The 15,666-nt window shown below is 36.2% G+C and overlaps 1 protein-coding gene across 7 annotated transcripts in view; it reads right to left on the bottom strand.

The window, feature by feature from the left end:
- Positions 1–633: 633 nt before the first annotated feature.
- The window catches only part of fgd4a (FYVE, RhoGEF and PH domain containing 4a), a 66,525-nt gene continuing 51,492 nt past the window's right edge, over positions 634–15,666 (bottom strand). For all 7 annotated transcript variants that reach the window (XM_028450137.1, XM_028450140.1, XM_028450138.1 and 4 more), the window contains 14 exons: positions 15,018–15,426; positions 12,862–12,951; positions 12,635–12,780; positions 11,778–11,934; positions 11,556–11,694; positions 11,420–11,478; positions 11,180–11,326; positions 9,542–9,714; positions 6,749–6,779; positions 6,587–6,667; positions 6,342–6,467; positions 3,911–4,048; positions 2,538–2,678; positions 634–2,460 (listed from right to left, as the gene is read on the bottom strand). In XM_028450137.1, coding sequence (XP_028305938.1) covers positions 2,218–2,460; positions 2,538–2,678; positions 3,911–4,048; positions 6,342–6,467; positions 6,587–6,667; positions 6,749–6,779; positions 9,542–9,714; positions 11,180–11,326; positions 11,420–11,478; positions 11,556–11,694; positions 11,778–11,934; positions 12,635–12,780; positions 12,862–12,951; positions 15,018–15,426 — 2,080 coding nt within the window. In that variant the 3' untranslated portion in view covers positions 634–2,217. The remainder of the gene's footprint in view (positions 2,461–2,537; positions 2,679–3,910; positions 4,049–6,341; positions 6,468–6,586; positions 6,668–6,748; positions 6,780–9,541; positions 9,715–11,179; positions 11,327–11,419; positions 11,479–11,555; positions 11,695–11,777; positions 11,935–12,634; positions 12,781–12,861; positions 12,952–15,017; positions 15,427–15,666) is intronic.

Raw genomic sequence — 15,666 nt, 5'->3', positions numbered from 1 at the left:
AAAAAAATAACTTCAAGAACAAAAAGTCAACACAAATACCAAAAATTAAAAAACAAAACAACAAAAATACACAAATTGACATTTTCCCAAAAACATGCAAGACAACTAAAAAATACAAATAAATACACAAAACAACAAAAACAAAATGACTGATAAATACACAAATTTAAAAACAACAAAAATACATAAATTGACATTTATTTTCCCCAAAACACCCAAGACAACTAAATATATATATATATAAATAAATAAACAAAAATACTCCAAAAACAAATGACAAATAAATACAAAAAGTTAGTAAAAACACTCTGACAACAAAAAATCTTTGTGTTTCCTGTATTAATGATCAATACAGTCATTTTTCCTAATGTTGATAGTGTGGACAATCATAGTTTTGTGGCCCCCACTGTGATAAAAGTTGCCCATTCCTGCTCTAACAGAAAGATAAACTGGAAGTATAGTGTGAACACACAGCATCACAACCAACACTTAACACTATAAGTAATTATAATGCACTCACTGCTCTGTTTAATATGAACTAACGGACAAAGCAGCTGCAGAAACCATAACATCTCTAAATACAAATACTCTCACTGTCGTATCCATGAAATCTAGGAGTGCAGTGACACATTCTTCTATCATCATTCAAGCACAAGCCACAATAATTAGCTTAATGCATTTTATTGTGAAGGTACACAGTTTAGAGTGCACACACATTTTGTTGAGATGACACGCAAAACAACAGGCACAAGTTTTGTGCTTTTGCTTTGATATGAATGTGAAAAAATAGCTCAAAGGGATAATGTACCCCACTGACACACACACACACACACACACAGAGTTCAGGGCTGACAGGTTTCTCTGCTTAGTGATAAAAATAAAACAGCTTTTAAAAGGACAGGACCAAATGTACTGTTGAGCGGATGAACATTGTGCTACCTTTAACATCGCATGCTTATCATTCTCTATAAATTACTTTAAATAATACATCTAATTACAGCATTAAAAACCCATGTACATTTGTCGCACCACCTTCTCTATACTATCGTGCTGCGTTTGCTGCTATTAAGATAAGATAATGATGATCTCTGCCTTTAACGTCCTCCCACTTCAGATGATCACGTCTGTAACGACCATAGCAAAGCCTAGTAGAGCTGCTTTAGTGGAACAAGCACCAGAAACAAACTGGGAGAGCACATCAATTGGCCCCGTTTCCACTGGTATTGATCAATGAACAGGGCAGAATTACACTATTGAGTCAACGTGATGGCTCGACGGTACATTTCTCATTCAATTAGATAAATATATTAATATTTGAGCCGTTGGTTTATTTACTTTCAAAATACTTTGGAATTTAATATGACTTTTTATTATCAAAAAAAAAAAAAAAAAGAGAGACTGGGGAACCCTATTAAGGTGGTTGTACACAGACATGGTTATGTAATTTAAAATGTAGGAACAATTACTTTAAACTAGCAAATAACAGGCATGACAAATATTGGATGTGGCAAAAAATAAGCATGAAATATGGTGCAAAGAGGTTAAAATTAGGTAGAAAATGTGGTGGAGATGGTTTAAATGTGCCAAAAATGTCTTAAAAGTGGAAAAAATGTGCAGAAAAGACATTGAAATTTGATGGAGAAGTGGCAGGAATGTGAGTAATGTGGCAAAATAGCAAAAATACTGCATGAAGAAGTGATGAAATAAGGTTAAAATATGGCAAGAAAAAATGGGCTCAAATTGTTCAGAAAATATTGTTAGTTTCTTGAAGGCATCTGGCGACTGCCAACATGTGATACAAGAATTATATTGTGGAATTTCATTGAATTTGTGTCGTTGGAGGGTCTGAGAGATCTACAAATGAGTTATTTGTAAATTTACACAATAAGTCATTTTTACTTTCACCTACGGGCCAGATCAGATACATGAAATACATGAAAATAACAAATCCTTCAGAAAAACAATATACTGTACAGGTCCAAACAGACTGGACTCATGTCCTAAAACAAGGTGCTGGCTCAGGTCCTTATTAACTGGGTCTGTTCCTCCACTTTTAGGCGTCTAGTGTTGATTGTACCAGAACATGTAGGCTAGTAGTAATCCTCCAGAAGCTCTCACAGACTCTCTGAGAGACACCAGAAGCAGCTTCTCCAGCACTTTGACTTTAAGATTCCCACTAGTGTGTGGTTGTGTTTAGTCTTTCACTAGTTTTTTTCTCTATGAGCTGTCGGTGCAGACTTCCTGTGTGTTGTTGTTGTCCGTAGGGCGCTCGGGTATTTCTCCCTTCACTGCCACTCGGATGAATTTCAGCCAGCGCTGTTTCAGCTCCTCACTCTCCGCTGCAAAGTTGTGGACTGACTTGGACTGTGAGAGACGGAAACTGGCCGGAAGGTCCGTGGGTTTGGGGCTGTCGTCCACAGAGTAGCCCAGGAGAGGGATGGTGCACTGGGCCCGGACGTCCTGTGAGAGATAGAACAGAGATGAGACCACTGTGGAGGAGTGTGGAGCTCCATTCCATTTGACCCTGTTTTCTGTACCTGTGGAGCTCCGTAGAGGTAGAGCACCACGCCTTCTTTCTCAGGGATGATGCACCAAATCCTCTGCCATGGTTTGCTCTTCTCTGAATACTGCAGGAAGCCACAGATGATGCTGTGGTCGGCGAACTGAGAAGCCTCGATCTGCAGGAGAGCAGACATGAAAATGGTTATTCAATTTTAATTAAGCATCTATTTAGGACGGCAACATTAAAATAAAAAGAAATCTCAGCACTACGAGATTAAAGTTGTAATATTTTGAGATTAAAGTTGTCATTTCATAATGTTCATAATCATAATGTTATTAAAATCGCAAAATTTTGAGAATAAAGTCGGAATTTGATTAAAGTCATAGTATTTCGAGATGAAAGTCGTAATACTTTGAGATCAAAGTCATAATTTTATGGGAATAAAGTTGTAATTTCATGAGAATAAAGTCATAATTTTATCAAAGTCATAATATTTTGAGAAAAAAATGATACATTCATTAGAATAAAATCATTATGTTAAATCGTAAAATTTTGACAATAAAGTCGGAATTTTATTGAACTCATAATATTTCGAGATCAAAGTCGTAATACATTGAGATTAAAGTCGTGATATTTTGAAAATAGTCGTAATTTTATTAAAGTCATAATATTTCAAGGTAAAAGTCATAATACTTTAAGATTAAAGTCGTAATGTTTTGAGAATAAAGTTGTAATTTCATTAAAGTCATATTATTTTGAGAATAAAGTTGTAATACTTTGAAAGTAAAGTCGTAATATTTTGAGAATGGAGTCGTAATTTTATTAGTCATTATTTTGATAATAAAGTTGTAATACTTTGAGATCAAAGTGGTAATATTTAGAGATTAAAGTCGTAATTTTATGAGAATAAAGCCATATCTTATAAAAACTGTGATGGTATAGCGCTCAGAATTCAATGTTGCTATTTGCTCCAAACCAGTCTGGTTCTTTTGTCAGAACAAATGCAAAGATCGATCTGTGTCTTTAAAGTCCTTCATCTGATAACAGTGTTTCCAGTTTATATTTAAATTTTTATTTCATAAAACTACAACTTCATTTTCAAATTATTACAACTTTATTCTTGAACTATTATTACTTTAATCTCATCAAATTACGATGTTAAGATACAAAGTTGTTCTCATAAAATTACAACTTTATTCTCGAAATATTACGACTTTAATCTGTATAGATTTTAAAATGTTAATGTGGCCCTAATACGCCGTCGTATTTATCAAACAAGATATGGATTATTATAATTCAACTATAATTTAACACTGTCCTACATTGCTGCTGATGATCTTAACTCTTTTTCTTCAACATTAGATGATGTAATATTTTGTAATATTTTTGTCTGTGTTCAAACATCACCTCTAAAATGCCTTTCTTTCGAGCCTCTGCGATGCCATTTCCCTTCAGGATGGAGTGACAGTCTTTGCAGACTTTATTCAGCTTGTCTCCGTCGTATTCCAGCCCCACTTTATAGTCGGAGCATTTCCAACACACCACCTGCAGGAGAAACACGATGTTATCCATGTTTAAAGTGGGATTAACCCTTTGTTTAATGTGTTATCTAGTGAAAATCTAAGGGTTCTCTGTGTAGTTTTGAGGTTCTCAATTTCAGTTAGCTGAAAAAAAAAAAAAACAACTAAAAATCTCAAAAATAATCTTAATAATCATTTTATTTTGAAGGGACTTTTGCAGCAGAATTGTATCTACTCACACATGCAACATTAGGTAACAATACGTTATTGTTTAAATATTTTTTTTCCCAAATCACATTTTTTTGCAACGTTAATTAGAAAAAAATAAAAACAGCATTGGTAATTTTTGTCTAAATGGTTGTGTTTGTAAATTTAAAACTGCTTCCTACCCCTAAAATACACTAAAAAATGAAAAACAAATTATTGTAGGTAATAGATTATATTTTTAGTTTCCTTGTTAGGCTTCCTTATCCATGAAAGTATTGGTATTAATGTTTTTGGTGTGGGCGTCTGAGCCTTTTATGTGTCAGTATAGCCCTCAATTTTGTTTTATTTTTTTTAAATAGTAAAATGATCCTGAAGAGAAGTGACAGGTAGAGGGAAAACTTGTTATGAAACATATTTTAATAACTTTTAACTACATATGTGTAAGCCATATAAACCTCTAACATGGTTCCACAGGTTTGCGTTTAATTACATTGTAACTAGGGGTGTGTATTACCTGGCATCTGGCGATACGATTCATATCCCGATACATAAGTCACGATACGATACGATATAACTCGATATTAAAGTATAAGGTGATTATTGCAATTTTTTATATATATATATGACTTGAGAAACAATGTATCTGTAAATGTGTACACCTTCATGAGAACATTATGTATGAAATATATTTTATTGGCATATTTTACACTCAAAACATTGGCTTTAACGTGTCATGTGCCAACAACTTCAAATAAAAAAACAACATACAATCTGTCTGTGGCTTTTAAAGCAACTTTGACTTTAGTGCAACTTAACTGAGGTAAATGTCTAGAACCAGTGTTGTGCTAGTTACTGAAACAAAGTAACTAGTTACCGTTACTAGTTACTTCATTAACAAAGTAACTCAGTTACTATTTTGATTACTTACACCAAAAAGTAATGCGTTACTGGAAAAACTAACTTTTGAGTTACTTAGAATGAAAGAATGTATTATTTATTTTGGGTCATTTGTGTCCATACAGCTTCATATTAGTGCTGTAATAATATAATAATCCACTGTTGATCAACTGCTATAAAACAACCATAAATGATGTGCATATAACGCACAAAACAGCTGCTCCAAAATTAAAACAGTAATTTTTCAGCCTTGGCACAGTAATGTAAAGTAAGCTGTGCATATTCCAGGTGGACATTCTGCTGTTGAAAATGCGTATGAAAATAAATGTGGAAAAACAAATTCACAGCATTTTTCTCAGCTACACAATGCTAAACATATCAGGCTAATGAGCTGCTGTTAGCAGTGACTCAGCAGTAGCGACAGGCTTCTTATTTACAACAACATGCAGTGCAATAGTTTGGCTGACATGTTCCTGGATAACAGTCACAGTCCATTAAAATCCAGCCACAGCGTTAGCTTAGCTTCACTGATGCATCTTTTGGAGCCAAAAACAATGCGCGTATTTCCACTCTGAGAAGCTCGTCCTGTTCTTGCATTGACTTGCCATGATGTGATGTAAACAGAAACATGCTGACAATGCTTCTTCTTCTACTGTTTTACTGTGTTTGGCACGGCATCCCGCAATAATATGTAGCACCACTGTAAACAGGAAGTACACTGCAGCTAGCAAAGTAACGGACAAACGCACCATATTGTAACGGTGATGGCGTTATTTCTTTAGAAAAATATTGCGTTACAGTACTAGTTACTGTCAAAAGTGATGTTGGGGTGGTAATGCCAACACTGCCTAGAACAACAAATAAATGCAGAAAGTTAGTACTTTCTTTTTCGATTTTATTGAAAAAACACAAGTTGGTCAACATGGCCAGGTTTCAGCACTTCTTTGTGCAGTTACAAAGTCTCCTGCAGTGGAAAAGACTTTCCTGGTTAAATAAAGGTTAAAAAAAATCGATATGGATGCATTTTGACTCGATCCGAGAATCGCGCGACGTAATATCGCAATATATTGCCAAATCGTTTTTTTTCAACACCCCTAATTCTGATTACAACAGCAACAAAGTTTTTAAATTACAACTATAATTACATCATATTTGTAATGAAGGCTAAATGACACAATCACAGTAATAATTGACTCCATCCCTGTGTTACTTACATATCCACAGGCTCTGCAGTGGTGTCTCCTCCGTGTCAGAGCGTTAAAAGGCTCATGGCATTTCATACACATGGTCACTTCATTATCACGGATCCAGCGAGGAGCTCGTTTTCCCAGCTCAGCTTTCTGTAATCCAAAAGATTCATATACTTTCCTTTATTTTGTTTTTAAAAACCACTCAATCCAAGAGGAATAATCATGTGTTCTTTATGTGCACTGTGCACGCTCCTCATTAGAACACTCACCGACACTTCTTCTACATCTTTCAGTGCGTTTTTGAAAGAGTCGTTTTTTTGCTGGAAAGTTTTGATGGTCTCCTGAAAAGCCTGAAAATTAACAAGAACAACATGAATCATGTTAATAATTAGAATTTAAAAAAAACATAACTGAGATGGGACAGTGTTTACCTTTATCCAGCTGGCCTTGTCCTGCTCTGAGCTGCAGAGGTGGAAACAAAAAAAGTATTCACTTATTAACCATGACTATGCAGATTTATTATAGCCCCACGTCAATGAAATTACACTGTTCAACCAAAATACTAGTTTAGTGGGATTTAGTGTGTTTATTATTCTGTTTTTACTGTAAAGTGTCCTTGAGTGGCCTGAAAGGTGCTTTTAAATTAAATTTATTATTATTATTATTATTGTTTAAGATTCAGACTGTTGGATTGTCTTCGGCTGTACATAAGGACACATGTTCTATAACACGTATATAATATACAGTACATATTATGTAACCTTTAGTGTCACAGAGACAATTAAACATAATTCTATAGAATTCTAGAATAGAATAGAATAGAATAAAATACCAATATAGAATAATAGTGCAAAATGTATGACTGTTGGACGGACATTAATTAGAAAAAAATAAAATAAATCAATAAAAAACAACAAAAACAGCATAAAAATAAATGTGCAAATAACCACTAAATATTATTATTCTTACTTAATAACACTGATAATACGTATTATTGTTATTTATTATACTTACAGGCATTAAGGAATATTACACAATAACAGGTGTTACAGGTAAACTGTTCTTTACTGATGAACGCACAATAAACAAGGATTCATTTAGATTTTTATTGGTTTATACTGCAATAAATGTGCTTCTCTAACAAGGTGATTAAATGAAAAATGTAAACAATAATGATGCTTGTTCTTGTCCTGTGTTTGTCTTTGAACATTTAATAATTAATTACAATTATGGCATAATTTTAATCGTTATTGCAATTTAAAAAAAGAACTGCTGCAGTGGGTTAGAGTTTGGACATAATAGAATGTTTTAATAGGGACAATACTGTAAATGTAATGTTTTGTAAAAAGAGTTTATAGCTATTGCTAAATTCAAACGATTGTTGGGAGGAGTCACACAAGCATGCCAAAGGGTTGACCTTTTTTTTACCATTTACCAGTTCTAAACGGAACAAAATGTGTTACATTTCATTATATTTCACCCGTGTCGTCCACTCCTCTTTCAGGGAGGGGGTGAGACACAAAAACACAGACACAAAAACAGCTTCTTTCCCTCTGCCACCATCCACATGAACACACCCCAAGCAATAAATTTTGTTTCACTTCATGATTGTGTCCCACTTGTTGTTGATTCTTCACAAAAAATTACAGTTTTATATCTTTATGTTTGAAGCCTGAAATGTGGCAAAAGGTCGAAAAGTTCAAGGGGGCCGAATGCTTTCGCAAGGCACTGTATTTGTTTATATTTATCCTATTTATCCTTTATTCTCTATCTATCCTTTATTTATCCCTCATCCTTTATATTTATTATTATTATTATTGTTGCTGGGTTGTTCTTTGTTTTTTTTAATTTTTATTTATTTATTTATTTATTTTTATTTTTTTTTTGTTGTTTGTTTTTGTGCACCAACTACCAAGACAAATTCCTTGTACTGTCCTTAAAACTGTACATGGCCATTAAAAACATTTCTGATTCTGATTCTGAGAGCAGTGTCATGGAGCTGATCAGCTGTGTTGAATGTGCACGTCAGCTGCTGCCTCTGCTTGTCACAATGAAACTGTGAGAGACTGATACTTAACTATTTTAACACTGTGTATAACTTAAAGCCACAGTTTGATCCACTACAAGTAGGGATGTAACGATTTACTCAACTCCCGATACGATTCGATTCACAATACTGGGTTCACGATACAATTCTCTCACGATTTATTTTACAAAATGGGACTGTAGACAAATGATATTCCTGTATTTTTTGGGGGAAAAAAAACTAGAAAATACTGTACTATTTTCCTTTTATTTTTCATTGTCAAAAGAATCCCTTTTTTTTTTATCAAAAGAATCCCTTGATAAACTATTCAGAACAATGCAATTTAACTAAAAATAATCTTGAATGAAATAAATAAAGGAATAATACAAATGAAGAAGCCTATTAATTTAAATTCTGGTTCTATAGTAAACAATGCAAAACTGCATAATAGTTCTTTTTCTTTTTAAAAATGCAACTGAAAATGTATTTTGTGCCTTAACAATTGTACTTAAAAAAAAAAAAAAAAACAGTCTGCATCGTATTTACGTCAGATATTTGTTTGGACCAGCAGAGGGCGCTGGTAACCCAGTGGTCGGTTGGCATGCAGATATTCTAGCAGTGAAGAAGAGATGCTATGCTAGCAGACAGAGCTAATAGAAAAACGTGACTTTTACAGATATTCACGTAATATTACAGATATTCTTTCGCTGCTAAAGGGGTAAGGAATCATTTATGAACATGTTTAAGAGTAGAAGGCGGCCAGAAAGAAAGTAGTAGCAGATTCCGCCCGCCGCCTCAGCATTTGGACAAGAGAAGGATAAATATATAGCGCCCTCTGCTGTTTAAAAAAAGTACTGTGATTCAATATTCAGAGTATCGATGTGAACCGTGATACCTATGAATCAATTTTTAACTGCCTTACGATTAATCGTTACATCTCTAACTACAAGAGTAAATAACAAATGAAACATTGATGATGATGATGCGCGCTGATCATTTCTGAATGCAGGAATGTAAGACTATGTGCTTTTGGTTGATTTACGCGCGGTGGGCGTGTCAGGAAGCACAGCAGAGAGGCGTGTAACTGCAGGCATGTAAAAAGTGCTTAAGTCCAAACGGTAGAATAGACCCCTTAGTGTTTAAATGCTGTAAAATGTAATTTCCATATTCATGGTTTCTGTATAAAAATATGAGTTACCTAGCCTGGAGCTCCAGCGTCCTCTCCTTTCCCGACACCTGGAAGGTGTGAGGGTAGTCCTCATTGTGCGTTTCCCGAACCGTCATCCCCTCGATGCCTATCCGAGTCCTCACTGAGTATTTGCTCCCTGCCAGGCTGAACTTAGGAACGCAGTACAGCAGCATGTTGTTGAACTGTTGAGAAAGGAACAAGGAAACCAACATGTATGAGTTTAACCATGTAGATAAGCTAGAACAGTTTTTTTTTAATAATTTCCAGTCATCTCCTTCCTGGTGTGGGAACAAGACGGACTCTTGTATTTTCAGTTCATGTTCTCATAAAGATAATTTCTATCATCATTTATTGTGTTTTTGGTGTCATTTTGTGTATTTTGTTGTTGTCTGTCTGTACCTTTTATTATCTTATTTTGTGTGTTTCTGTTGTCATTTTTGCGTGTTGTTTTTTCTGTGTGCAGTGTCCTACAGCTTCAGTCAAATTAAATTCAAGCCTTTTATAGACTTTTTTATTGCCATTTGAAATTAAATGTAAGACCAATTTCACAGTAAACACAATTATGAAAAAACAACACATGAAATACATAAGGTTAGGCTACATTTTTTTCAGTGTCTAGTGCAGATGTGCAACTGACGGCCCCCAAAGTAAACACACAAAAATACACAAAATGACAGTAATATACATATATAAAACTGACTAAAATAATCAAAATCACTCTGAAAACCATTAGGAAAAATCTTCGATGGACAGGAAATTTTTGTTAAATTTACATTTCCTCGTGTTGTTAAAAGTACGGCAATTTTAAATCTTTACCATTTATTTTGAAATGTGAGTCTAATTAAAATCATAAAAATCACACTTGTGTGTTAAAATTTAGGACTTTTGAAACATTGATTTGAGACATTTTAATGACAATTCATGGCTTATTTTTAGATTCATGAATTTAATGCTTGTTAAGACTTTTAAGGCTCCGTGGGAACCCTGTGTGCTTTTGATGTCATTTTGTATGTTTCTCTGTTATTTGTGTGTATTTTGTAGCGATCTTGTGTATTTTCCTTTCATTTAATGTGTCTTTGTTGTCGTTTTGTGTGTTGCTTGTAATGTTAAGTATTTTTCTCACTTAAGTGTGTGTGTTTTTTTGTGTCATTTTGTGCATTTTCTTGTTGTTTGTCTGTTTTTTTTTTATTATTCATCTCTTACTTTGTGTGTTTTTGTTGTTGTTTTGTGTGTTCCTGGTGATATTCAGTGTGATTATCAATTCTAACTAAAAATAACATGATAAAACCCATTTTTTTCATGCATTAATTTGTTAATGTTCCTCTCTCTCTCGCTCTCTCTCTCTCTCAAGTACCCCCTGTACCTAGGGGTACATGTACCACCATTTGAGAAACACTGGGCTAGAGCCTTTCAGCAGTCTGCTATTGCTACAGCTAACTCTGCAGGAAACCCAAACAGCACAAGTGGGACACACTTTGCTTGCAGCTAATTACAAACATGCAGAACATAATCAGATCATCAGGTAATCTCTGTAATGTAATCATTTGTTTATGTGGCCCTGATGGGCCCTAACACAGGAGGTGGGCCTGGCATGGAATGATTTACTGGTTTCAATGGTCTGGAGTTTTAAAGCTTGTGTGCTCTCACCAGGAAGAGATAACGCTCCATTGCTGACGTGTTCCTGGCCGCCAGCTTCAGAAGGTGGCCCTCCTTAATGAACTCATTAGAGGCGTGAACTATGTCCTCCTCCTCCCCCAGCATCTCGTAAATCTCCATCAGCTTCTTTAAATTCTCCTGTATCGTTCAGAATGAATTCATCATCAGACAAAAACCTACAGAAACATGTCACCACGCGTGAAGATCACCAGACTCCTCACAGACACTCACAGATTTTCTGATGGCACTGTTGGAGTGGGTAGCAGCTGTGGAGATGATTTCTAACGATTCTGAAAGGAACAGAGAAAAGGATTTATTTTCAAAATGTACAGCCAACCCACAGCTGGTGCATCAGGCTTCCACTCACTCTCAGCATCACGTCGGTCAGGGTCGTTCTGAGGAAGCTTCTTCAGGTAGTCTTTGAGCAGCATCTCATACCGAGGGACTCTCTGCACCGGCTCCAGCATGTGATGCTGAAGGGTTAAATTACCACACGCCTCCAGGCTCTAAAATCACCACAAAGGTCAGATGTTTCACTCAAACCTTTTCCATGAAATCCTTTCATCTATCGTGTGCAGTTTCCACTTACCTGGGCTTCCTGAATAATGGCCTTGAATTGAAGGGAACGGTCAGTCCAGTGTTTGAGCACCTCCATGGCGTTATCGAAATTTCTCACATACTCAGCGTACATTTTGAGGAAGGGTGTTAGTTTCTGTAGGATATCCCCGATGCGTGGAGTTGAAGACCTGCAGGAAGATAATACAATGTGCACTCTAAATATTTTGTATTTAAAAGGGCCATGTTAGGCTAAATTGACTTTTCTGTGCTTTAAACATTATAAAAGTGCAAATAGGGCTTCAAACACATGCCCAAGTGTTTTTTCCATGATTCCCTCAATGCTAACCATTGAGGGTATTTGCTCCTTTCTTACTGCAGGGTGAGCACAAACACCTCGCTCCAATTTGATGACGAGTTCCCACTTTGATGACAAATTTAACTTGGAGCTGAGCTGGAGAAGCCGCGCCTCCAGGAAGCTCTCTGCCATGACTGACATGTAAACAGTCACGCCCACAAAGGTGAGTATTTCAGCATCCTTTGCGCAGTGCTATGTATGTATTTACCGGTGAACGCTCATAACTTTAAGTTGACGCCTTACTTTTAAGTAAATGAAAAACATTTGTGTACAATGAATGAAATGGTTAAGCGCATGTAAAGTAAATCTATTGTTTGACTTATTAACTTCATTTCAAAGAACTTAATTAATTTAGGTGTTACCATTTTAAACAATTTAACTAAAGTCCAATTATGGTCCAACTATTTTATCTATTCATTGTAAGATTTATGCTTCAAAAACAAAAAAGAATCTATAAACATATGCACGCTTAGATTACCTCCATAACTACACAACGTGACCTCAGTCATCACAAATGAAGCATTGATGCGCACCATTCTTCCATGCGTTTTCCCAGGGCGGGCAGCAGAAACTGGCTGTGAAACGTGTGGATGGAGGAGATGTTGGAGAAGATGCTCTTCACCACTTCCACAGGGAACGTTCCTTTATTAGCCTCCTCCATTAGCTTAGCGCAGAACTCCTGAGGAGTGACAGTGACACATTCACAGTGAGGTTTGGATCTTATTTGTGTAAAAGGAGAAGAGAGTCGTTTGTTCCTTACCTGGTCGAGAAGGTGAAGGCGCGCTACGTAAGCCTTCTCTGTGTGCAGCAGCTCACTGGCAATCTTATGCAGCTTTTGTTCATTTGTTTCCTGCAATGAGAAATTGATTTATGGAACCACATCCTCAACATCACATTTATGTTTCTTGCTACTCAGAACAGAACAGTTGTTCCTCAAATAAGCCTTCAGTCCTGCTTAGTATACTGTGCACGATTCCTTATGTTATGCTTGTGTCTGTGTGTTAAACACAGGGATGATAGTGAGCCATCGGGTTATTAGAAAAGGAAATGAAAATATGCAAACAAGGGAAATGATACTGATACTAACGGTGAGTATGTAGCAGAGTTTACAGCAAATACAGGTGAAGCTTCAAACTCCACGTAAACACAATTTGTTTGGTTTCTTTTGATTGTCAGCAACAAATAACGTGTACAAAAACAGAGTAAAAAGCTACTGCATACATAAAAAGCCAGGGGCTCATACAGCTGTATTATGGTATGTACTGTAGATAAAGAAAATGTTCAAATAAAGCTACTTTAAGCTAAATAGTTTTGGTTTTTTTTTCTCCCACGTTCACAACCAGACACGGTCCCTCCTCAGTAGTTTATATGTGCTAACATTGGTTTTGCACTGGACTCCCAGTCGTTCCAGTATTGACCAACACCGACATTGATTCGAGACAACATCAGCACAAATTGTGCAAGTTTTACACACTTTTACTACTTGTTCTGTAGTGTGGAATGTTAGAAAAGGCTTATTACTCAACCATAGAACAATAGTCAGCAACAGTAGATATGAGAAACACTGACCCATTTATTAGATGTGTAGGAATGGATTCTGGAATAGGGCTGCACGATTATGGCCAAAATGATAAGCACAATTATTTTGATCAATATTGATTATAATCACAATTATTTATCCTGCAAAATGAAGTTTTAATAAGAATTATAATAGCTTTAAATAAGAATTATACTAAAAAACGAGAAAAAAAAGTTTACCCAAGAATTAAAAATTTACCAAAGGCTAATAGAATAAATACATTATTAAAGAGTGCAGGTTAATTTCATCGTGGCAACCAAAATTGTGATCACGATTAAAATTTGATTAATTGTGCAGCCCTAGTCTGGAATGAACTGCTTCAATCTAAGTGATTAGATATTATTATTATTATTATTATCATTATAGATGCAGCACGATGCAGTTTTTTCTTTTTTTTTGGCAGATATCGAACTGATATCCGATATCTATATTGGACACCCCTACTTTTAATATAAGATCATATAAATATATAAGTGGGAATTAAAAAATAAGGAAAAAAATCCAATGAAAACAGTTATTTGCTTTTATTTTAAAACGTCTAATGCTCCACGTTGATATAATAATACTTTTCACAGTAGGAAGTGCACAATCTTCAAATATCTTTATGTTTGAGACGGTGGAAGTTTTCCTCGACATGATTACGGTTTGTCATTAAGGATCACAAAGAAAGACTAATAAAACCATGAATCTATAGAGGATAGGGAGGATGGTGGAACCAATCCTAACCCTGATGTGGGAGTACACTCCACCAACACACATGGACACACAGAATGTCTAAATTATAAGCCTCACAATCATATTTTTCAAGTGGGAGTAAACCAGATTATCTGATGTGAACACTGCATAGTGACACAGAGACCAGTGAAAATTTAATGTAACAAATACTCCCGAGTTATACTTTAATTACAGTCATAATTCAGCTTTTGGTCACTCCTCCCAGGCCAACAACACATCTAACAATAAAGCTGGATGAACAGTTAAAGATCATCCATGGTTGACTGATATAGTGAGTGTTATATAATATCTGCTTCTGTTTGTGGTTTGTGGTGCTGTTGTTTTCTTTGCTGTGTAGATATTTTTAAGTATGTACACAACCACCGCTATCACAGCTTCCCACGAGAGGCTGAGGAACGACATGTGTTTGACCTTTGGAGAAAATAACCCGTGTGGGAGGCACACACACATGCTGCTGTAACTCTACGCTGAGTGACCATAGTGACCATAGTGACCCAGCACAGAGACCATTAGATGGAAAACTAATGGTGACGATAAATGTGGAAAATGATAAATGTAATAGACAGCATTTGGTTGTCATGGAAACACGATATAAAGCGTACCTTGTGGTCTGTGCTGTCTTCTTTCATCATGAGCGTGCTTCCATCCTTAGTCCCGCTATCCTGGGTCTCAGTGTGGTTTTCCGCAGCAGTAGAAGTCCTGTCCGTGTGTTGTTGTGAATGTTCCTCACACAGCTCTGCCATCCCCATGCTTCCGTTTACTAACTCCACAGTCTCTGTCCTCACACTTTCATGGCTCTTCTCCTGTTTTTCCTGCTGCTCCATCTGCACTAGCACCCCGTTCGGCGCTGACTTGCCTGCATCCTTCACATTAGCCGGTGTCGCCGTGGACTGCTCCTCCTGGATCCTGCTGGACTCGCTGCGTTTCTGGTAGGAATGGTGAGCCGGGCTGCCGTTCGACGCCTTGCTGATGTGTTTGATCGGCGAGACGTCTCTCTTGTTGTCTGTGTTGCTGAAGAAGCAGAAGGAGGAAGCTGGTCAGCTGGGCAAGAGCTCACAAAGTGTAAATGACCATGAAATAAATGCACTAAACTAAGATAGATTGCAGCAGGGTGCTGAGCAGCTGCTTGCAATGGGACGCTATCACAGCGTGGTGAGCAGAGAGCTAGGACGCCTGAGTGTGAGAGTTAAAAATAAACTGAAAGTGTCTTTGGAGGCTGCTTAAAGCTGCTGTAATGCAGAGGAAGTGTGA

The sequence above is a fragment of the Gouania willdenowi genome, chromosome 6 (assembly GCF_900634775.1).
Source record: "Gouania willdenowi chromosome 6, fGouWil2.1, whole genome shotgun sequence".
Taxonomy (NCBI): domain Eukaryota; kingdom Metazoa; phylum Chordata; class Actinopteri; order Blenniiformes; family Gobiesocidae; genus Gouania; species Gouania willdenowi.
Note: the sequence above shows the minus strand (reverse complement) of the source record. Positions and strands in the feature narration are given on the sequence as shown.